The sequence below is a fragment of the Haliotis cracherodii genome, unplaced genomic scaffold (genome assembly GCF_022045235.1).
Source record: "Haliotis cracherodii isolate W230 unplaced genomic scaffold, xgHalCrac1.p SCAF_1, whole genome shotgun sequence".
Lineage (NCBI taxonomy): Eukaryota > Metazoa > Mollusca > Gastropoda > Lepetellida > Haliotidae > Haliotis > Haliotis cracherodii.
The window spans coordinates 75250359-75275598 of NW_027266264.1; the positions used below are offsets into that span (position 1 = coordinate 75250359).

At 39.9% G+C, this 25240-nt stretch overlaps 2 protein-coding genes and 1 pseudogene across 2 annotated transcripts; all 3 read right to left on the reverse strand.

Moving 5' to 3' along the window:
- Positions 1 to 764: 764 nt before the first annotated feature.
- Positions 765 to 5107, reverse strand: LOC139468782 (uncharacterized). The gene is made up of 6 exons (XM_071250920.1): positions 5049 to 5107; positions 4781 to 4843; positions 4057 to 4162; positions 2627 to 2751; positions 2308 to 2442; positions 765 to 1315 (listed from the first exon to the last, which is right to left on the reverse strand). Exons 2-6 carry the CDS (start codon positions 4824 to 4826, stop codon positions 765 to 767), a joined length of 963 nt encoding a protein of 320 aa, XP_071107021.1. The 5' UTR covers positions 4827 to 4843; positions 5049 to 5107.
- Positions 5108 to 14577: 9470 nt separating this feature from the next.
- LOC139457497 (uncharacterized) lies at positions 14578 to 16433 on the reverse strand. The gene is made up of 2 exons (XM_071238885.1): positions 16364 to 16433; positions 14578 to 15866 (listed from the first exon to the last, which is right to left on the reverse strand). The coding sequence occupies exons 1-2, from the start codon at positions 16431 to 16433 to the stop codon at positions 14578 to 14580; spliced, it is 1359 nt and encodes a 452-aa protein (XP_071094986.1).
- A 1988-nt stretch (positions 16434 to 18421) lies between these two features.
- On the reverse strand, positions 18422 to 24382 carry LOC139468792 (uncharacterized; annotated as a pseudogene).
- Between the last annotated feature and the right edge of the window lie 858 nt (positions 24383 to 25240).

Sequence of the window (25240 nt, forward strand, 5' to 3'; positions counted from 1 at the left end):
CTACCAAGGAAAACAAAGAACAACTAATGGTTAAGCTGTTGTGTATTTCAATAACAATAACTGCAATTGTAAACTTAATTAAAGGGTGTTCAGCTCAGTTTCGGCATATCCTTAATAAACAATCATAATACCTTTGTTCCGTGCCCATTGTGTACGGTAGATATTCCTCAATGATTCGTTTATTTGTTTTTGAGGTAAGCATCGATATCAACTGCCTACATATACAGTGAACATTGTACAGGAATTTACAGGAAGGTTAGCCATGATTTACAGGTTCCGCCATACACACTTCCTCGCACTTACAATCTGATAGGATACTTACAATCATCACAAAGTGGGAAACAATCACATAATTAAAGCGACAAAACCCTTTCTGATCCAATAGAAATCTCGCTTGTACGATTCCGACTATATCGTGACAACGTGTTTATGAATCACTATCAAATAGTAATGATACTATGTGTTCGCGAAATGGTGAGCGTATACTGCCCCACCGGTGGCATCCGTCACAAACACATGCAAAGGCAAGTGAAAAAACACGGGAACATATGATACAAGTCAAAATAAGGAATTGCATTGGACATAAAAAAAAATCACTGATGCGTCAAACAACAAATGTTTACAGATAAACAACATTTACTGGAATGTGCTTGATTGTAGTATACGTGTATGTATATGCATGTACAGGTGAATTGCGTACGGACTCTCAGCTTTCATCTTCCAACAGTATACACCCTCCGTGTGTCAGTCACTTGTTCATGTTTTCACTGTTTAACTTTGGATGTTTCAAGTTGAGGCTCTGAACCAGGATACGGAGGAGGGGCACCATCATCTATAGGTGGCGCTGTAGGCTGCTGCTGGGTAGGAAAGTCAGATTGAACAGCATATGGAGGCTGTGGTGGAGGATACACAGGCTGACCCTGGGGTTGAAGCTGAGGCTGATGTGGGGGATACTGAGGCTGACACAGGGGCTGAGGCTGGAACTGACTTACGGCTTGAACTGGATATGAACTTTGAGATTGATATTGATGCTGGGTCTGAGGTTGAGACTGCCCATGTGCTGGATACGACGAATGCTGCATCACTGTCTGTGCTGATGAGTTAGATGGATAGCTGATGGGTGTGTTGATATTGGTGATGTTGACGTTAGGAGGGGCAGCGACAGCTGCTTGCCTGTTGTTTCTATGTCTTCTACCTCGATATTTGAAACGAAAAACAACGCCTGCGATGACGCATACAGCAACAACAACAGCAACCACGCCCCCGGTGATGCCTTTGGAATTCGAGGTGGATGTGTCAGATGTTTTCGGAGTGCCTAAGAAAAACAGAGTTATTAATACCATTTCCTGAAGAGATACATGCGTGATAGATGCTCAAGCTGAAGTTGGAATATGTTTCAGATACTTGATAGCAATGCGTAGACGAATTGTGGTTTACGGTGTAAAAAGAGAAAACACATATTGGCTTGGGTAAAGGTATTTGGTCGAAAATGAGTGAGTGTGAGTGAGTTGGGTTTAACGCCACTTTTAACAGTATTCCAGTTATATCGCGGCGTGTCAGCTTAATGTGGGAGGAAAGCCCGACATGATGCAGGTCTCAGACGTTTACCACTTCGGTGAAACCCACAGGCACGGGTATGGTGCCGACAAACCTAGAAACATATTCGGGGCGAACCGGGATTCGAACCAGCAATCATAGGTTTCTGGCGTACCCAAGGGACGCAACTCTGCACAGCGAATCGCGGTGCCTTAGACGACTGGGCCACCGATACCCCCTGGTCGAACATGAACATGCAGCCCATACACCCCGTTAGTGACACTTGTCACACCCCGCGAGTTCACACGGTACATAGACTTTTGTGCAGTGAAATAGTCACATTTAAATCTATCTTGGGACTCCATGAGCGAACAGTGTCAATACGACGTGGCAAGCAAGTGACGTCACGCCAAACACCATGACGTAATGATATCCGTACAAGCTTGCCAATCACATAACTAGATTCTGAAACGAGTTATGATAATTATATTTCCATCTGTCATATCATGATTGGATATTGAAGATATATACATGGTTAGAGTATAAATACAGTAAACTACGGTTATAACGAACTCAAATGGACCACTAATTTTAGTTCGTTATAACCGTAGTTCGTTATAAGCATAATGTTTTTTATATACAACATCTATACGCAAATGACCGGGACCAAAAATAAGGTTCGTTATATCCGTCAGTTCGTTATAAGCGTGTTCGTTATAAACGTATTTTACTGTAACATATCCTTATAAGACGCCTACTTATTATACCTACTTTGGCAGCTCAGATCGAACCGTCTATCAGTTTGCTCGCTCGTATATGTAATAAAAACATATTGTCCCGTGCTCTGAATATCCTGACTCTTAGTTCCACAGAACTTCTTCAATAGACTTCCATACTGCGTTTTACCTGGAACAAACAAAGACTTCAGCAGTCCAAGTTGATTATCATCTTAGCCAAGTTTATGTGTTTCTTATTTCGATACCATATTACACGGAAACATTGTAGAAACGGCTTTGCTTTCTATTGTAGGCATCATGTCAAAGATTTTTGCATGCTGCTTTCATAGTCACTTCATGTTCAAGAACAATACCTTCATACACCCGCACGTAGGATGTGGAACACACTGGCCCAAATTCCACATGGCGGAATGTAAGTTTCAGCACGTTGTTCGTGGTATTTGTACTCAACAGGATGCCATCTGGATACACCGTGTACCTGAAATGTTCAACGTGATATGTCTCAATATATTTATCAAAGATATTTCATACTCAATGCCATGAGTATATGTACCGGTTTGTGTTCATCTTTTAAAAATCTGTCATATAAATTCAGTTTCTCTGTGTCCTGGGCATATAACATATTCTGCAACCGTTTCTGGCACATTCTTAAATTTTATATTATCGCCGTGAATAGCATTAGTGCTGTTAATTTATTTAGTAATGTTAAGCAACATTCACTCTCTTATGACTCGTAAATTATTTCATGTACGACTGTTTGGCTGACTTTGAGTGAGTGAGTGAGTGGGTATGGTTTTACGCCGCTTTTAGCAATATTCCAGCAATATCTCGGCAGGGGGACACCAGAAATGGGCTTCACACATTGTACCCATGTCGTGAATTGAACCCGGGTCTTCAGCGTGACGAGCGAACGCTTTAACCACTAGGCTACCAGACCGCCCCGGCTGACTTTGAATTTGATTGATATACATTGTACTTGTATATGAAATGAACTTCTGATATTGTAGGTCTGTAATAACTTCAGTATCACGTTGTCAAGATACATTTACTCCATACACAATCTGTAATTTAATAATACTATCGAGATTTACTATATGTTTTTATCAGACTGATTAATCGTCTAACAGTAAAAACATATGTACAGAACAAACCCCTTATCAACTGAAGAAAAACTTGAGTAGCTTATTTAATGCGTAGTGGGGTCAAAATTCTAATCACATTTCAAATTGTAACCTTGCATTTTAAAGTACACCTTTAATAGAAATGAAATAACAAGACGTAAGGAACAGTTTGGTCAGAGTCCAAATTAAAATTCTAATCTAAAATTGAAACATAGTAAATATATTGAGAAATCCAATGGGATCAATCGAAAGCCTGATTAAACACAAGTACCCACTTCCACAAAGCCGTCTTAGCGCCACGACCAACGTATCTTCCTTACGTTAGTTAGTATTAACTTTTACAAAAAAGGCGACTATGCTTGTCATAGGAGGCGACAAACGGGATCGGGTGGTTGAGTTGTTTGAAGCATGTCATCGATCCCAATTTCCTGGATCAATGCTCATGATATCAATCACTGGATTGTCTGGTCGAGACTCAATTATTTACAGACCGCCGTCATACAGCTGAAATATTGCTGGGTGCGGCGTAAAACAACAAACAAACAAACAAACAAACCTGAGAGTCGGAGTTAAACATTGCGTGCTTCATGTGCATGTAACAAAGTACTCCTATAAATAGTACACCCTGCTTCAAGAACTGTTAGGACACTGTGACTACTTACGTTCCATAACTGACATACGCAAAACGTGACCGAGCATATATTGAAGATGCATATGGCGATGATAGACACTGTACTTGGTGGGGACTTGCATGAATGAGGGGGATACCTGAATTATTGAAAGGGAGTATATATTAGTGCACAATAAAAACGACAAAACCTTTTCATTTATCAGAAAAAAATCTTTTCTTAAATCCACTGGACGTACAACCAACTGTAACATCATGGAATGATAGTTTCTGATATAGTGAGTGAGTTGGGTTTAACGCCGCTTTTAACAATATTCCAGTTATATCACGGCGTGTCAGCTTAATGTGGGAGGAAAGCCCGAAGTGATGCAGGTCTAAGACGTTTACCACTTCGGTGAAACCCACGAGCACGGGTATGGAGCCGACAAACCTAGAAACATAATCGGGGCGAACAGGGATTCGAACCCACAATCATAGGTTTCTGGCGTGCCCAAGGGACGCAACTCTGCACAGCGAATCGCGGCACCTTAGACGACTGGGGCACCCGTGCCCCGTTTCTGATATATGAATATATGAATGATGTACTTTGTCCAGGCATAATTTCTTTGACACACAAATAATTAGTTTGTTTTCTTTTTGAGAAGCTATATTATCACGGAGACCAGTAATTAAAATAATCATCTAGAAACTTAAGGCATTGCTCACAGCATAATAGTTTTATGTTCGCTGTATTCAAGTGATGGTATTTGTCGACTCACCGGCTAGAAATAATCCGGTCAACAGAAATAGGTGCATGATGTTCATGTCTACAAGGCTGAAAACTGGACAAGAAGAACATAATCAGAACAGCTCAACTCAAAACATCACCAAATGTACAGATACAGTTTTGTTCAATGAATGTCATTAAGCAGTATTGGTTTTGTCAAACAAGATGGGGTTAACGTCAGAATAAGTGAATGTTTATTATTGATAAACACAAAAGAAAACAATATTAAGACATAAAGCAGTGTAGCTCACGTAACGTACCTAACAATAACTTCAACCCGTGCTACTAACTAGCTAGGGTGCTGTACAGTGTACTGATGGAGCATCGAGGGCGCTTCACATAATAGTTAATCACTCGCTGAAAAATGAATGGCTTCAGGGTAACTTAAATATGACCTATATTGAGACACAGGTAGTATGAAGGTTTTCATGTCGATTTGTAGGGAAGACAGAAAAATATACATACAAATAGACAGTAAGACATATTTTATTTTAAGTCTCACCACACACATTAATACAACATGTTAAAAATTGTCATAATACTATATAAAAGTGAGCCACCCGTCTGGGAGCAATGAGCAACCTACCTTACCCGTCCGTCAGTGTTTGTACATCGTCTGTAAGGCGGTCATTGTGTTTCGCAACCTCATACCCTCGATGTTAGAGTGGCCTAAATAACTATCAGAGACGTTTTTATTGACCGTAGTTATACACAGGGTGGTAATCATATACTACATAGAAACAGGAGTTGAATTACAACATCACTAGTATACCCATGTGTAACAACAAAGACTAATGACATATTAATTGTCTGCTCCAATAACGTGTTGGCTTTATTCTTGGGTTGTACGTGGACAATGAGACAGCGTTGGCGACTAGCGGGTAGCGGGTAGCGGGTCGGTGTACCCGTCTGGGTCGATAACATAAGCTCTGTCTCTGACGCACATGTGAAAGGATTCGCTGTGTTGTTGTGCAAGGATATGTTTATTGTCGACAAGCTGGGATGGTGGTCTCGAGGTCTTACTCTTGTTACGTGGTCAAAGTATTGGGAGAAACATAATATTTATCTCCGCATATGAAGACTATTAACAAATTACACATCAACAAATAAACGGCTGTTGTTTCAGCGTGCGCGCGTGCTATATTATCATTGAGACACATACTACTGACCACAAAGCGTATATACAATGTACTAAGCTATAACACTGCCTGTGACTCTAATTACGTCTAACATACTGTTTCCATATTACTTACCACATAAGGAAATAATGAAAGGGTCACAAATATTAATCAAAGTTGAACATTCTGCAGCCCTGAGCACATTTATAATGAAATATGGTTATTGAACATAATTCAAACCCAACTACGCAATTTATGTAGTCAATGAAATTATGATTTATTTAGGTTTAGAATGAAAAACACTCCTCACTTTTTTCAGTTGTCTCCAGAATAAACACGACTCCGATTAGCAATGCGATAATAACAATTAGATAATGGTGCTATGCGTTGATAATAATGAATTATCAAGGTCTGTTTCCATCTATCCACATGGAATTCCGGGGAAATAGTTACCAAATATATAAGCATTGGATTAATACAATGTGTGACCTGACCATGACTGATGGGCTAGTACCTCAAAACATCCGGACGAGTACACCTTAAAATATGGTACTTGTTGTTACTTTGCCTGGCACTCGACATTAAGGGGCTAAAACAAGGACTTGTCTGCTCGGAGTCAGTACACACACACTGCAAGTCCATTTAAAATAAACAATCATGAAACATGTGTAGATATGTTAGGACAGTAAAAGGTTGTCTGTTGTGTGGCGTTAATCAAGTCAGGGTGTGTATCGACATTGCAGGGGAGCTGACTCTGGCACTAGTCTGATCACAGCAAGTAACGAAGATGGCCCTATTGTGATAAACATCACGACACTGGACCTCTCATTATACAGTTTCAGCACTATGAATAATAAATTCAGTGTCTATGACGGTGGGTGTATATAGCGTTAACTTTGACTGACTATAGTCTGGAGATTTTGGGGAGAGATTCTGCTCCCGATTATGCCGAAAATATTGATGAATCGTCTCTAAATATTCACATAGAAACACTTAATAAACTTTTACACTGGATTCCACGAAGTCAACTCAGTAATGCCCCATATATATGTTGATTGGACTCGTGGTCTCCTGATAATGCTACTCACCGTGCAGATCCGCCGTTCATGGTTCGAATGACATGTCCATCCTGATAATGATCCCTCGGGGTGTTACATAAGGGTTAACCGGCAACCGTCTGGCTTACCTTCAACATTAAATTAACACGTAATGTAACTGACATAATTTTCAAAGTAGTGTCATATTCCTTGTGTTGAAAACCAGTATCATCAGACTTCTTGCGCTCGCAGGTCCCGATTACAGTCTCGACTATGACCTACTCAGGATCTTCTGCAACCCCGACGACGGGAAAGAAATTTTAAGAAGCACCGGTCGCTACTTGTTGATTCACTACCGCAACGTCCACGCCACAAGACTCTCGTTTTCATTTGCGTATTACAGTAAGTATGACGACATTTAGAGGTATCCACAATTACTTCCACAGCTATAAGAGGACATATCTTTAAGTTTGTACCTATTTCTTAAGAAGTAGATATTAACATATGTTGTATTTGGGATAACACCTTTTTAGTAAAGTACAGATTCTCCTACTTTTGTGGGTTGATTGCCAATCGAGCTTCGAATTCATGCTGCCAGAATGAGGCACCTAATCGCCAGCGCACTGAGTCAGCGATCTCACCCACTCAGACACCGAGGCTCCCACAAAAATGAAAGTCCGACAACTGGTAATCTAGATCACGTACTTTGAGTATCCCTCTGACAAGTGTCAATTGGCACGGCTCCCATGGCCGAGAGCTATATGAACACACTATGCCATTTAGAAAGTGGTCAAATGTTACAAATGTTATATTTGAGATAACACTTTCTTAGTAAAGTACGGATTCCCCTACTTTTGGGGGGTTGAGTTCAGTTCGGGAGTGAGGCACCTTATCGTAGTTATTAGTAACGATCTTAAATTCATATGTGTCGATCATTAAGACACTCATTTCAGTTTCATTAATCACTGTACATACATGTGATGATACACATAGAAGTGGTCTTTTGAACGACCTGCAATGTGCTTTTAACTGTAAAGGGAAACGAAAAAAAGAAAGACCCAAAGATTTAGATGAGTATAATCTTAAATTATTATGAGTAATTACTTCATTATCACAGAATAATTATATTGCGATGTTTTATTCTGGTCCACCCACATAAATAGGTAGGTCAAACAAGCACATTAGCTGTCGGCAATGAACCACGAGATCTTTATTGTATCAAGAGATAACACCTGTCCGCAGACAGGTAAATACAAGGACAAAACCCTATCCATTTTCGTAAGATTTCTCTGCTATCAGCAGAGCCGATTGTACTATTCCGACTATATAATGAGCTGTGTTTATGAATCGTTATTGATGCTGAATTCGAATAACTTTCTCTTGCAGTCGAGGATAACCCCTATGCGATAGCTCTTATTAAGCTCTCTGTTCTACTGATGTGTGATACCCCGCCGGTCTCAATATTCTGTTACAAGAAACATAAAAAGACGCAGAAGACAGTGCCACAGGGAGCGTCCAAGAAACGCTCGACGGTTTCCTACAACACAAGCAGGAGCAATGTTACCCTATCTTATGCCCAGCACCAAACAGTGTCTTGGACGAACGTGTCTGTTGCTGGACCACCACGGGTGACGCTATTTGGTGGCCAAGAAGCGACCAGTAATCCTTCGTCGCAACGGCCTGCAACAATCTTTTCAGAGTACGAGACACTGATTTCCCCAACACAGCAGCAGACAGTGTATCCTTTTTCTACTGTGGGTTATCTACCTTTTGGTTCTGCGATGGGTTATCCTTCGACTCCTCCACAGCAGCAGATAAGGGAAATCCAATACCACATCATTCAGATCAGTTATCAGGTCAGTCTGTGCTGGAAGCTCCGCCCGATCTCTACACAGTACCGCATCTTGCCAGAGTATAGTGCCATTAAATACCATAAAATTGTATATGTCATCAATAAGGACACGGGATCAGGGACTTGGGATCAATTCCACCTAGATTTACACGATATCTACATGTACTGAACTAACCGCACGTTTGTGGTGCCGGACACCGATGAGTTAAAATCCTGGTTATGTTTCTAGGTCTCTCAGGAAACGTGTAGGACCTGCATCGTTTCAGGCAAGCTGACACACCGTGATATAACTGAAAACTGTTAAACACTCACTCACTTACATGTGATACATCGATGGAAATGTCCCGTTCCATTCCTTGTCATGTTGGTTTATCAGCACTTTATAAAGATAGTATTTACCTTGTTACTATGGTCAGTGTTCTGGACGTACATGGAGTGTCATAGTTTCTATGATCAAAAGAGGTAAAGTGAAATGGGGTTTAACGTGGCGTCCAAAATTATTGCACTTATATAGCGACGTGCATGCATATCGAGCGCCAGACAGGGTAACAACAAGTATCGTCTTTTAAGGTCTTGTGGTATGGCGCGACCGCGGATCGAACTCCAGGCCTTTCCGCTCTCCGGGCGGACGCTCTACCAGACCACGGAGGTGGCTCTATATCAGAAGAGATCAGAAGTACACATGGACTGCTTCATGTATCAACGTTGTACGCTCATCTTCCTTGTGGTAAGGTCATGAGAGAAAAGACTGGAATTAATAACAACTATCGGTGTTTAAATTATTTACGGTAAATGTGTTACCCGAAACGTGTTGATGTTTGTAATTGCACATTGTAATGCTTGTTTCTGTTTTACACTTCAAATACAGTTTTGATTGTGTTTCTTTGTTGTTTAAAATCTCACTAAGTAATATTAGAACTATATGACGACAACCTAAACATAAGAGAGCCTGAACGAGACAAACCGATCTTATGAGCAACGATCCACACCGTCGGGGAAGGACGACATGTAAATATCAACCAATGATTTACAATGTAAATAACGCATCTATGTATTATAGAGAAGAGAGGTGTTCGGGTTCAAATGATTTGTTGATGATGAATTATTTTGACATCACAAAGAGCTCGGAGTTTTCTCTAATGAGTGAGTGAGTAGGGTTTACGCCGCTTTTAGCAATACTCTAGCAATATCACTGCGGGGGAGACTGGAACTGAGTCTCACACATTGTACCCATGTAGAAAATCGAACTTGGGTCTTCGGCGTTACCAGCGAACGCTTTAACCACTAGGCTATCCCAACACTCCTTCACCAATAACATCGATGATAAAGTTGAGTTGTGAACTGACAGTTAACCCGGCATGACTATGTATGAGGTCCGCCTACTGGAGCATACCATTGTGAAGGAAGGGGTAGCGGGTGGTCCGCGAAATGTAGTACGATGGATATATGCACGGCTATCAACGAGTTTTAGAGGCGAGTTCAATACCATATAAATAGTACGTGCTGATACGAGGTACCCTATGACTGTGAGACCGGTGACAGCAAATTTGCATACATGTAAATAACTGCAATTGAGAAGCATCGTGACAATGAAAAGAATTCATTTGCTGTAAAATGTAATATTTTTTGTACCCCAGAGAGCAATAATGAATAGTGTCGTGTCATTCATCAAATGATTGTGAAGTTTGAGACCTTATTGGCGCATTGACAGACTCCTTAATTAATTTCATGTGATTGTTTCTGGGGTTTTAGCATACTGTAAACGTAATACTGCTAGCCCGCTGTATATTGAAATTACTGGATAATCATAGCACTAGTCTTCACATTCTGGTGTAGTTGTTTTCGCACTATATGCGAATTGTGTACAAACTGGCGAACAGCGCCCGCACTGGTCGAAATCGTCAAGTTGAGATTTGAACACTGGGCGTTTTCGCGACTTACGTTGTCAAATGTAATTACCCACGAGCGATGCATTCTGTTCTGCTGCGCTTTAGCGTAGATCCAGACAGACCAGTGGCTGTACCAGCTTTTGAAATGCTCGAGATTTATTTGTACATTCTTCCTCCGACCAGTGGAGTGCATAGTATTACACAATTCATTTATATCATCCGGATTACTAAAAATGTAAAGCATCATTAGCAGGTCATATTGACTCCATATTCGAGCAAACAGTCTGACTCACCATATCCACATACGTCACAATATCCATAAGGTCTGACACTAGCGTAAATCATTTCTCAAGGTCCTAAGATTAAATGTCAATTGTGAATAACAATACTTATTTATGGATACCACTAAATCAATATCAGCCATATAGTGCTGGCTTGTTTATGGATTTATTACACACACTGTAGTCGTGCATACTGTCGTCAATTTAGCAAAATGATACTATTTCATAACTATAATTGGTGTATAATCCTATGTTTGTTCTATGACGTGTGTCCGCTCCAAATGCATACATGCCGTTTCGTGTATACACAAATATGCAAATGTCTTAAGAGTAGTTTTATTTCATTGTTTTACAGGCCATCGTGTGGCTGGAGTATGGAAGCTTATCAGTGCCACAGTTAAATATCATCTAGGCAGATGATACGTTCATTTCCGTATATGATATTAATATCTACATAGAAGAAAGTATCATCTACTATCAAATTATCGTCTTTTGTAACAATATTTTCTCTGGTAATCGACAATAATTCCGGGTCATTTATATATAACCCCTGGTTTAATTAATAATGACCAATTTGTTTGACTTTCTACCTAGACATGACTTTATTGAGGTACTATTTAAAAAACACTAAATAAATTAAGTCTTCATTTCAGTGTGTCGAAGTTACTGAAAAATGACACGCATCGCACTCTCTTACAACCGTAATAAAGAGAGGAGAGTACAAAATGTTCTCCAAGCTACAAACAAACAAACAACTATAGGTCATTATTCAATTGTTTTGAGCGAAACTATTTATATACCATAACATGGTAGATGTAAGTATCATCTACGCAAACGTAAGTATCATCTACGTAGATGTGAGTATCACCTGCGTAGATGTGAGTATCACCTGCGTAGATGTGAGTATCATCTACGTAGATGTAAGTACCATTTCGTAGATGTAAGTATCATCTACGTAGATGTATCATCTGCGTAGATGTGAGTATCATCTGCGTAGATGTAAGTATCATCTACGCAGCTTTGAGTAGTCACTATCATTTATGTAGATGTAAGTATCATCTACGTAGAAGGGAGTATCATCTGCGTAGATGTAAATATTTGTTTAGACTGTGACACTAATATGCTTCCATACTGCTGTGCGTCAGGCATTAAACAAACACTTAGTTATTAATGCAAATTGTGAGAGTGGCGGGGGTTACCTGTAGAGCAGGTCATTATTACCATTTTCGCGAACAGCTGGTGTCATCACTCATTTTCATTGATCTATTCATAAAATTTTCAACGCTAGGATGCCTTTAACTGTTTCTGCAGATAACCGAGACTGATTATTCTTTGGCGTTGACGTTTAATATACAGATGTATGTAACAAACGGAAGACACAGTATACATACATATTGTTATAGTTGTTTTATTTTGTACATACAAAAAGCTCTTGACAAGACAAACCAGAGACGTTTGATGCCGTATAAATGCGTATTAGGAAGAAGTCTAATTCATTGTTGTTAATCTCTAATAGTAATTACAGTAATTATAAATAATATATTCCCTTTTTGTAAATTTAGAGTACAAATGATATTTTCTTATTTTGCTATACGATGTTCTTGTCTATGAGAACGTCCTACTGCTTTGCCACTAATTGGTCTTAACTCTAATGCGGCAGTTTGGTATTGGTTCCGTAGATGCATCAACCAAATATATGTCTTGTTGACCTGACGTCACACGTGGACGACCGGCCCGTAGCATGTCATGAGTGTTGCCCCGCTGTAGATAACGTCTCAAGAGAGATAATATCATGTTTCGATGAACATTAAAATGTCTGGCAATTTCGTTTTACGCCATTCCAGTTTGCAGCATACCCACGGCGCGGAGACGTTGATTTTAAGCAAGACGTGGCATTGCGTAAGCGTTATTTACGGTTAAACAAAAGCTCTTTATTGAGCATACCGATAGATAAATAATCATTGTGTGCTGTTCACATTAAAAAAACACGTGTATAATTATCATGCTCCCAACAAACACGCAAACATCGAAATTGTGAACCGCAAATTAACATTCAGGAGCAAATTGTGAATCGCGACCTTAAAGTCGAGGAGATGTCTTCATAAATATGTATTGAAAGATGCATAACGTTATTTCAGAATATGTCTTTTTTACATGAAGCACAGCCATATTTCCCGTTAGTTTACAACAATGACAGAGTTATATAACTACGTTGATACGCAAGTGCTTACCTTCAAAGTTTCCTGTACTCGAATCAAATAGTCTGTGAGTGAGCTGAAAGTTTTGATAAAGTTATATAAACAAGAACGTGTATTCAAACTGAGAATAATAATCAAGATGTATTATTTTTAATAAAAATATTTTGACACATTACTTGATGAAAACAGTACTATAAAATCTAAAACAGACACCTACAATAAGTATCCACATGAGTATATTTCCATACCATAAAGTTGTATTCTAAATAACAAAGTAAAAAAGAAATTGCTTACCTTGTCCGAGATTCTTGAATACATCAGTAAATGGGTAGAAAAATGTACTCACGTTCTTCCTGGCTGTCATGGTGTGGTGTTATCATCATGACTGAGACTCAAGTTATCGCACACTGCTTTTAACACCCTTTTCATCCCTTTCTCATTCCAACGTGCACATTTCCCGTTACACGTACACCTTCCCCCCTTCTCCTTTCTCCACACATTTGACAATTCAATCTCACATCTGTTTTGCTTTCTTTCCTCATTCAATGTTCTATCATTCATACATTATTATTAACATACATTTTGCTTGCATGGAGCTGTAATTAGATTTATGATCCATTATTATTCATTACATCAATTAAACAATCATGAAACCAGTGATGAAACATAATGTGAAGTGTATCATAAATGCCTCTACTTTATTCCGTTGGAATACATGGCAATGTTTTCACTATAATTTAAGTAAACAATAATTTTCGTTTTGTTTCTTTTTAATGGAAATATACATTTACCCGTTGAGTGTGACTCCCTGAAGATTTAACCATCGTTGTATGAATTGGAAAAGTTGTTAACAAAAGCTGTCTTGTCAGGTGTAATAAGAACAATATTTAACAGCAACATTGTCCATGTGTTCAGAAGACTCTCAGTTTGGAATGGCCGCTGTCTCGAACATCAGTATTGTGTACTTCTTATTTCAGTGTTTACCATGCTTTCAGTGCCCAACGCTATTTTTTTAAAATTTCAAATGTCATACGTTTTTGATTGGCGAATAATCCTGACGATCTCATTACTGTTTTATATTGTCACCCTACTTATAAGCTTCCGGGCAAAAGAAACTCTACACTTGAAAATAGGATTTGACCCCTAAATTAAAAACGTTATCAAAACGTTACAAGGCTGAAAACAGTCGCCTAAATACTGAACACTTAAGGTCCAAAACAGGTACCTGTGACAAATACTTCACCTTTGAAGAATCATTTCTTGTGTGTTTGTTTTAGCCACCATCAAACATGAGTGTATACTTTCTTTTGCCCGGTAGTTTAGATAACAAAAAGAATCAATTAGGTCAATGTTCAATCACGGCAAAATATTTCCTTTTACATTTAGCCCTTTGCTTCCATATATATATATGAGTTTACAAAATATTTATTTTACTAAAGAACATGAATTGTAGAACTTGACTTAGCCTGTGGGAAATGAACATGTTTCTATATTCATGAATTGCATGATAATGAACATTAGATTTACCGGTTGCGTTTGTATACGTAAAGTTGTATCCACCATTTCGTCCAAAATCCGGACCGACTGCAAAAGCTGTGAACGTCCTATCAGATGTAATGAAAACCTGACTGGGTCCCTTCTCTACCGCTCCAAAGACGTAATTTGTGTAAGCCACATCTCTCCAGGAAACATTGAGATTGTTGTGATTAGCATCGTGAACGGCCACTCTGTGTACATCTGCTTTCTCTGCTATGACATTAACATGGTCACGTCTGAAGGCGGTATGTTGTATATATGCATTGACTGGTGGGGCAACAAAGAGACTTTCGTATCCGTACTGGAAAGTAAAGTCCTCATGGTAACACAGTGTTACCATAGCTGGCGAATCAGTTTTAAGTTGAAACATTCGTTCAGTGAATATGTCTTCACGATAGAATTGCTTATCATCAATCACAACTGTGGACCCATTGTTGAAACTAATTGATGTGTCTTCATTAGCAGTAACTGTTATTGTTGTGACTTCGTTTTGATGATAGTGCATACTTAAGAACACAAATTCGGTCCCGTCCCAATCTAGTGGTGGCAGCTGATCGTAAGATGTGAGATATGGTAATTTGCTATGTCGAGTGAAGCTTTCTCCTCCGTTAAATACAGCGATAGTTCCTGTAAGGCTGGTGATGGTGGTGCCCGTCATGTCAGCATCATTTCTCAGAGTAAATGTCTGATAGGGAGCTAGTGCCACTCGTAGAACGTCACCACTCACATACGTTGCGCCGTTATACATGATAGTACCGGCAGCTCTCCATTCAATTTCAATATTTGCTTGGTCCTTGTGTGAAGCTATAATGAATATATATGAATGCGTGTTTGTGCCACTCGAAATACTTGTACAAAAGGATAACATGTATTTTGTCCCAAGACTCATCACAGATATTGGTGTGAACATGCTCCAACCTGCAATCCCATAAACGTGAATATCATCAAGAGAACTTATAATCACAGTTTTGTTTTCGGTACCTGACGTTGTGACAATGTCATCTGGGAAATAATGTGTATATTCATTTGATACATTAACACTTATCACTGAGTCGTCGTCTGGCACAAAAATGTCCATTGTCCCGCCATGGCCACCAGAAATGGCATGTACAGTAGGGCTCATGTAGTGATAGACCATTCTAGGGTAGGCCAAAACAAAACTCTCCCCTGAAATAGAAAGTAAATGAGTTGAGGATATTTATATTACCTATTATCAATACGGTTATTTATTACTAAATACATAATGAACATATACATCGCTCATGAGTTACCAATGACGTTTCTGCATCCTTTTCAGCACGTGCAAGTGTGTTCGAAATAAATTGTTTTGTATGATGAAGTAGTTAGAATAATATCGGCATTAGGGCCCGACCATTTGATATTCTGGGTGGATCCTGGGACTTTATTGAAAAAGTTAAATTGTCCCAAATAATGCTTGATAAAAATAATGATTTATGCTTGAGACAGTTGGAAAAGAAATACTAATTGTCTGCCAAAATAAAATCCATTGTTGCGAGATGTTTTTAAATAATACTCAGTTTTAGTTAAAAAATTGTCTGATTTTTACAACTGTAGCTGACAAAATATGCAGTCTCCATACAAAACCCAAGGCGCCCTCAGATTATCAAATTCTCGGTTCCCTACCAGGATTAATGAATAATTACCATTCACAGAGTACTGTAACACCAGACATGCCAATGCAAATGTCGATATGGCAGCAACGAACGTTTCCATCTTGGTATGGGCACCCTCACCCGTCCTTCCACTGCTACTTACTGCACGTAAAAGTGAAAGAAACAACAACGTATATAAGTCACTGGCGAAGTGGCACATTTATTGCGTTGTAACATTATTTGTTCGGTGGGCATATTTACAACTCCTTGGGGACTTTATAACTACGCTGAAAGCCCTCTTTAGCCGCTTCTCTGAACATGAATGCGCTACATGACTATGTGCACGTAGGTCTTTTGAAAGTCAAGACAACCTGTGTATGTATGTCAAGACACATATCTATCTATCTATCTATCTATCTATCTATCTATCTATCTATACTATACTATACTATCTAATATATGCCCCTTTTTACCTGTTAGTAAATCTATTCATCAACGTTCATTTAGAAATAAACTGACTTCCATAACTGCTTGAAGTGAGTACTGTCACATTCTGAGGGAGGGACATATAAACAATATTAGAAATGACTTACTCAAGTCAGTGAGTTTGATTTCACGATGTTAACTCACAACGTCAGTATTCCAGTTATATCACGGCGGATCAGCTTAATGTGGGAGGAAAGCCCGAAGTGATGCAGGTCTCAGACGTCTACCAGTTTGGTGAAGCCCACGAGTATGGTGCTGACAAACCTACATCTATAATCGGGGAGAACCGGGATTCGAACTTACAATCATAGATTTCTGGCCTGCCCAAAGGAAGCAACTCTGCACATTGAATTGCGGCGCCTTAGACGACTGGACAACCTTTGCCCCCCGTGACAAGGGAAGCCTCACACTGAATCTGTACACACAGTTTATGTTCAATATACTGTACAGTTCTACAATTCATCACACAAGTTATGTATGTACATATACGGACACAAAATGTCATGCAGTGTATGCCTCAGTATACATGTATATTGTTTGATACTTCCATAGCTGTCTGACAACAAACTGCGTTGTGTCGATAAAGAAGTATCGAGTGAGTGAGTGAACAATATTCCATCAATATCACGGAGGGTGACACTAGAAATGGGCTTCACACATTGCAACCATGTCGGAAATCGAACCCGGGTCTTCGGCGTGACGAGCGAACACTTTAACCGCTAGGCTACCCGACCGCCCCAGAAGACATCGAACAATTCCTGTTATCAATATGTATCAGTCGCTTCTGAAATCCGAATTGTAAAGGTAGTTCCTATTTTTGTCTATGTAATGTGAAAGTATATAAACATTTGATAACTTAATATATATTTATTAACATATATAGTCAATTGATATAATAAAAGTACATTATGGTGGATATATACCTGTGTAAAACATCAATCAAATATGTATCACATTGAAGCAAGTGCAACAAACTCATTAAGTACTTTATATTAGAAGGGTCAAATGTTATTGGCTCAGAAAAAAGGTTTGTTAAGGAGTGAGTGTCATTGTGTTAGCGGCAATATCTGACAGCTAACACGATCAGGTGATGACAAACCAAGTCATAATCATCAGTTCAAACATGCGATCGGCGGAATCTGGCACAACCAAGGGATGCAATTCTGCATAGCGAATTGCGAACATTTAGACGACTGTGTTCCCGGTGCTACCGAGTTTCTCTTTACCATTACTCCCTTAATATGCTTTGCTGGAGTCAGTATGTGTGTTTTATTGTCGATGTAATTTATATCTTAAGAATATTATATATAAATGAAACATAAATATACACGTCTATCTTATACGCTATAATATATATTCATAGACTATTTACACCCCTTAATCAGCTCCCCACTCCCTCTCCCTTTTTAGCGCCCACAAACTTACACAATCTAGGTCAAGGCGGGGTGTTCGATAAATAGTATGTCACACATTATGAACAATAAAACAAAGCACGCAGTTGATAATTTTCACATTTTGGAAATTCCACTTCTCGTAAGATTTTGTGGGCCATCAATTTTCTGAAAATTCTTTGCAACTGTCAAGCGTTTACATAATAGTCTTTTCCTTTCTCCATGTCCCTCCCTACGGCTGGGCAGTAGGTGGATACGATACGTGTTGATCATAGGGTGGAGGAGCGGTGTAGTGGAAGGCAGGGGGAGGAACGCTATAGTTTTGCAAGCCTTGAATTGCTGCCTTCTCAAATGGCGAGGGCTGGAGGTTGACGGAGTTGTGGTTGGTGTAGTTGAGGGGGTAGGACAAGGCAGGAGGTCCTGCTGCTGCAACTGGTTGTGGTGCACCTGGCAACGCGTGGATGCTGTTCGACTTTCTGTTTCTTTGGCAGTGTGTCTTTCTTTTGTTCTTATTCGTCAGACAGACTCTAACTGCTGCAATGATAATGACGGCTACTATGACACCTACAACAATGCCGACGATTTTGGGACCCGATAACGATGATGAGGACGACGCATTTGGACCTTGATAACCTGTAACAATAAACCAATACCAAATAATTATATTTAGAAAGGATCAATAGTGCGTTCAATTCGCAATTTGAAATTAGGAGATGCACTTAAAACGTCAATTCAAGTGTCACTATTCTTTACTTTTACACCCCGTATGAATATAAGTTACCAAAATGAATAGTGTATTCAATCTGACACTATGTACACTGTACTGATTAAATGACCCGTGAAGATCCGGGATAGAAATGGTCTTCAGCAACCCATGCTTGCCGTAAAAGGCGACTGTGCTTGTCGTAAGCGGCGACTTAAGGGGCTCGCTGACTTGGTTGATGCATGTCATCGTATCCCTATTGCGTGGATCGATGTTCATAATGTCAATCACTGGATTGTCTGGTCCAAACTCGATTATTTACAGAACGCCGTCATATAGCTGGAATATTGCTGCGTGCAACATACAAACAAATAAACAAACAATGTATTGATTACGTGGCCCTTGCAAAACATAAGCGTGTTTATTGCATTGGCGCGTACTAGTAACAATTGAGAAGTATTCTGACAATGAAGGGAATTCATTCTTGTTTTATATTGGAATACTTTTTTTTACCCAAGAGAGCAATAATGAATTAGTGTCCTGTCATTCATCAAATGATTGTGGAAGTTTCAGACCTTAACGTAGTGATAGTTGACTCAGTGATATTCTCGTTAATTAATCCCATGTGATTGTTAATGGGGTTTCGGCATACTGTAAACGTGATATTGCTAGCTGGATTCATATTGAAATCATTGGGTAATCATAGTACTACTCTCCTCATTCTGATGCGGTTTCTGTATCTGATCCACTGGTCAGACGAAGTTCGACAATGATGCTGTTCATTTCTCTCTTATAAAAGAACAACTATTTCCCGTTGCCAGTAGCAACATGGGACATGCTTCCACCATTCTGACCATTCCTTGGCACCAATTGCAGACGTTCGTTCTTCACATTCAGCTCGAACTGATTTTTTGTGAACTTCAAGTTTTGTTTGGCAACACAATTCTTCTCATAACCTCAAATCAACCCAATCGGGTTTGCATCTGCATGGTAAGGAGGCAGACACAGAGTAGCATGTCCGTGTTGTTTTAGCATAGTATCTACTCAGGACCTGATTTCTTACATTTTGCGAAAAAACACACAAAAAATGCCAGTTCGACTTTGAATATCTTGTCGTCAAACACAATATCATGCCTTTGCAACAGTGCTTTTATTGGTTGTTGAACATTTATTCACTTCCGTGTTATGATATGGTGCGTTGTCCATAAGAATGACTGACTTGAGTGGAATGTTAAGGACAGGTTTTTCCTGCAACCATTTGGGGAAATTATCAAAATTCATCTCGTCATGCCAATCATCTGTTTTGAGATTTTCATCAAATGTAAGCAGTGTATTTGGGGCAGATCCGTTTTCATAGTTCTCCGTCGAGGTCCGGCCCCGGACGGGGGTTGAAGCCCGCCTGTAGCCGTATCACGTCCAACTGCCGACATTTTGGGACAGTGTGGTGCACATGCATCCACATTTCATCAATAAAAATGATTGGTAGTTTCGGTAGTTTTTATTGCACATAAGTACTGTATACGTTTCACGCCATCTAAATCCCATATGTTTTAGACATATGCCTTCTCCGGAACCCTCGAATTCAAATCAGTTTTGATCATGTCATAGATAGTGGCAAGAGTTGGCAGTTGTTTTCGCACTACGTACGAATTGTGTACAATCGAAATCGTGAAGTTGGGATTTTATCACTTAGGCTATACCAACTGACTTGGGCTAATGAAACGTCTTTGTCACGAGAGATACCTTATGCTCTGAAGCGCTTTAGCGTGGATACAAACAGACCAGTGGCAAAGCAAGCTTTTGACAATGCCTGAGATTTATTTGTACATGCTTTCTCCATGCAATTTATGGCATTATAGCCCAATTTTCGAGTCTGAGATTTGGCCATGCTTACCTCGCTTTGACATATTTATTTGTTAAACTTCTATCAAACGAGTGTTAGAGAATTCTGGTATCGACTTGTCAAACCGACCTCTTTTGAGTCTTATGAGCAACACGCGTGTCTCACACCAAATATGTTTGCCCACATTCTCTGCACTACCTACTTGTCTCAAACGCGTTGGTTCAATTTATCCTGGATTACCAGGAAGTTCCTTTTTGCTCCCGACAGTCACAGTAAGAATTATATTTTCAAAGTTGATAAACAACTCATGTTTGAAAAACACATATTACCAATAAGAATAGATAGTAAAAGACTGTAATAATAACCTTTCGACTTTCACACATATGTATTTTAGCAATTGTCTAGTAGGGTATGACGTCACTCTTTATAACGTACCAAACTAAGACTATTACGTCACCAGGGTGCCGTTGTACAAAGCGATCTTTGCGCATAGGTGATCGTAACTCCCACACCTTAACATCGACTTACGAGAGTCGTAACGCCAAGAGTCAGAACAATCGGTTGACTTCAGTGAAGCGTCTCTGTAAAGTAAAATATCTAAAAACATTGGACAAGGGATGCAAGTCCCTAGCCTATAGGCCCTGACAGATACTCCACAGTACATCGTAGATTAGTCTCTTAATAGTAATGTCAATATGTATCTACAGGTATAGTATGCATGTGTGTACCACCAGTAGTATTCTACAAATAGACCGCCACTGTGGTCTGGTGGTAGAGTACTAGTGTCTGCCTGGAGAGCGAAACGTCGGAGTTTCGATCCCCGGCCGCGTCATACAAAAAGACGTTAAAAGATTGTACTTGTTGTTACCCTGTCTGGCGCTCGGCATTAAGGGGCTAAAACAAGGACTGGTCGGCTCGGAGTCAGTATACTGTGTCTGAGTGGGATATTCATGTTAAACTGCCGCATGGTATCTCAGTGGGCTAGCACTATAAATCGGCATGAGTCCGGACTAGTACAAGCAGCCACACACACACACACACGTGTATGCACGTCGCTATATAAGTGCAATAATCTTGGACGCGACATTAAACCCCATTTCACCTCACCTCACTTAATGTTAACCTGTCTTCTCGGAGTCTGATTACTGTGTCTGAGTTGGGTATTCATGTTAAACTGCGGCATGGTATCACAGTGGCTGAGCACTATAAAATCGGCATGAGTCCGGACACAGCAATGTGTAGGCTGACATTTGCAAACAACATGCTCTATTCTAGCTCTAAAGCTACCTCCCAGACAAATTAAAACACAATTAGGAGAAATCAAATGTTATCGATTAGACACTAGCGTACACACCCACAACGGGCCATGAAAGATTTACAGAGTAACGGTAACTGTTTCGTGCCTGGGCGAGTGTGTGATGTGATTAATTGCAGTAATGGTGATCGGGTTTGGCAACATGGTCAGGTGCTGATACCGTTACGTAACAGTTAACCCATACCTGGACACTGACATGTTTCAAATTGGCCAAACTCTTCAGTTTGGTACATGTACCATTGTCGACAGTAATTATACACCCGCTACTCACTGTAATGGTTTAACCGGAAGTACGAGGAGGTGTCCCACTTCTGACTTTCATTGTCTGTGAATCACACACCGTTTTAAGAAGGGGTGCGTCGGAATCAGTGCCTGTAACAGTATCCATATCCACAAATATAAAATGACAACGACTGCTGCATTTTGATAACAATTATAGGCATAAACGTAAGATGCACACTTCTAGAATAGACTTCATTTGCCTTGACACTAATCTTACCACTGTGCTGAATGAACACATGGGACATGATAGGCATCATGGTCTAATGCAGCGAAACACGTTGTAAGGAATGGGTTCGAATCCAGGATTCGCCCGAATTATGATAATTTGTCTCTTGGTACACTCCACAGGAGCCGTGAAGATCCGGGGTAGAATCGGTCTTCAGCAACCTATGCTTTTCGTAAAAGGCGACTAACGGGATCGGGTGGTCAGAGTCGCTGACTTGGTTGATAAATGGCATCGCATCCCAACTGCGTGAATCGATGCTCATGATGTCAATCACTGTATTGTCTGGTCCAGACTCGATTATTTACAGACCGCCGTCATAGAGCTGGAATTTTGCTGAGTGCTGCGTTAAACAATAAACAAACAAACACTACACAGTGTCATGCGTGACGATAGCATATTAATTAAGGTAGTACGTTGTCTTGTAACTGAAATACACTACACACAGCACCAATGCAGAGTACTGTATACCATACTGGGCACCAACACAAATTGTGCATTTGATTTTATCTTCCTGTACAGTGCAGAATGTATTCAACGTACCATCGTATACACGGATATAGTGCAGCCTACAGTTGGAAGTCTCCATCCCGACGGAGATGAAGTCCAGTTCAATTACGTCTCCGCCATTGACCGTCCTGAATACTACTCCATCCCTGTACACTGGCGTGCTGCGGTGAAATGAAGATGGCAGTTAAAAGTCACACTGATGTGGCTGTCTGGGAAATAACACACAAGTAAGAATGATGTCATTTTACATTTCCATACACAGAACTAAAGGTATGACCCGTGTTGTATTCTCAATGTATACTCATGATCGCCAACCAGATTTTTGAGTGGCATGCAAAACATCGGCAAGAGAAAGTAAGAGTTTGTGTAAGCGCTGATACTGAGGGACAAATCATTTGTTATAACGGCTTGGCGAGGGGGGGGGGGGGGGGGGGTTTACACACAATACAGTCGTGTCAGCTGGATGTCCTGCTGCAAAGAATTATTCTATAGACAAGAATTGATTGTTTGGCCATTCCTTTCGGAAAAAATATTGACCTCTTGAAGCAGTTACCGAAAATAAGATCGTCTCTAACAACAATCTCACGCCCCCTACTGACCAGTCAATTCGCATTGAAAACCACGTCTGCAATGCCTATACTGAGCTTCTGTAAATTGAAGGAATCCACACAAAACAGAGATGCACAATTATCAACGGTAATACCACGCAATAGAAAGACCATGCAGTTCTATCACGTTACGATTTCAGGTCGGAATTGGTCTTCATCAAGCCATGCTTCTAACGGGATCGGGTAGTCAGGATCATGATGTCAATCACTGGACTTTCTGGTCCAGATTCGAATATTTATAGACCGCCGTCATATAGCTGGAAGATTGCGGCGTTAAATAACAAACAATCAAATAATCAAACCATGGTGTTCTAGCAGTCGTGTCTGAGGTTGTAATCATTGTATATCTTACGTCGAACAGATGACACAGTTGGCTGAACGGGCGACCAGCTCTGTCACGTCGGGGTAGCGGAATACTGCCACATTCTCGGGTACTCCCCGCGACAGTCCTGACACTGCAGAATCATTAATGCAAGGCTGAATGGTAAGTGACGGACTCACACGCCAGATGCATGCGAACAAACTAATGTTAAGCCAGGCCCCAATAACATAACTCCACAGAAATGTAATGCTTTGATAACACTTTGAACATAAACTCGCCTTTCCAATAATTACCGATCTCATTATGAAACTGCTACTGGATGTTGACAGAAGATGTATACTTACAGACTGACAAGACTGCTAGCACCTGACATCCGATCCCAGTCATACCTTGTCTGTCACACTGAGACACTGCTTAATAGAAAGCAGAAAACGTGTTGCATGATGCAACGCAATTCAACATATTTAAGGAATGTATTTAAAATGTTTCAAGTTAGATGTATATTTTAGTGAAGATACTTCAGTTTACTGTAGATTTTAGGATGTACATGGTCGATTTTGGGGATGAATTAATGAAAAACAATGATTTCCTTCCGTGTTATTTATGTCTTCTCAACATGCATACATAGTTATCCTCGTGCGTCTTGCGTAAGTAGTGCCAGCCACATATGTGGATGTTGAAACAATTTTTTCCATTTGTAATATGGGTTTCTTTTTTTATATACACACTAGTATGTGCATTCATGAAAACAAAACGAAACACCCTCGAATTCTTCGAGAATATAAGGTATTCATCAAGTATATTCAATTTGAAAATAGAATCGAATCCCATATCTCCTGATTATGCACCCTGGGTTTTAAACATGAAACTGCAATGACAGAAAATAACCCGTCTCGATTATCCGCTGAAACAGAATCCATTGAGCGTAAAGAGCCAACATAGTGGTTGGAATAATGTTGTGGATGGCTGGAATTCAGTGAGGGTTGTGGTCTTACAGCACCCTATTAAGTCCCCAGATAGAAAGTCAAATCATATGGTATCCAGTCTTTCATTATAGCAGCTGCCATGAAGTGAGAACTATCTTCCAGATATGTCTTAGAACAGAGCCAACCCATTCTGCTTTCATTGCAGATCTGAAAACATGTCTTTTTTATGTGTGTTTTCACTAACATTGTGGGCGCCATGAGCACATTATCGACGTGGAGTTGGGCGCCATATAAATTGACATTTATCATTATAGTTTAA

Bases quoted from the DNA above. Each gene is read 5' to 3' on its own strand.
- LOC139468782 (XM_071250920.1), bottom strand. From the start codon at position 4,826: ATGAACATCATGCACCTATTTCTGTTGACCGGATTATTTCTAGCCG. The intron at 4,163-4,780 runs GTGAGTCGACAA...TCAATAATTCAG, and splicing joins GACCGGATTATTTCTAGCCG to GTATCCCCCTCATTCATGCA. The intron at 2,443-2,626 runs GTATTGTTCTTG...TGTTTGTTCCAG, and splicing joins CTACGTGCGGGTGTATGAAG to GTAAAACGCAGTATGGAAGT.
- LOC139457497 (XM_071238885.1), bottom strand. From the start codon at position 16,433: ATGGAAACGTTCGTTGCTGCCATATCGACATTTGCATTGGCATGTCTG. The intron at 15,867-16,363 runs GTAATTATTCAT...TTTCTATTTCAG, and splicing joins GTTACAGTACTCTGTGAATG to GGGAGAGTTTTGTTTTGGCC.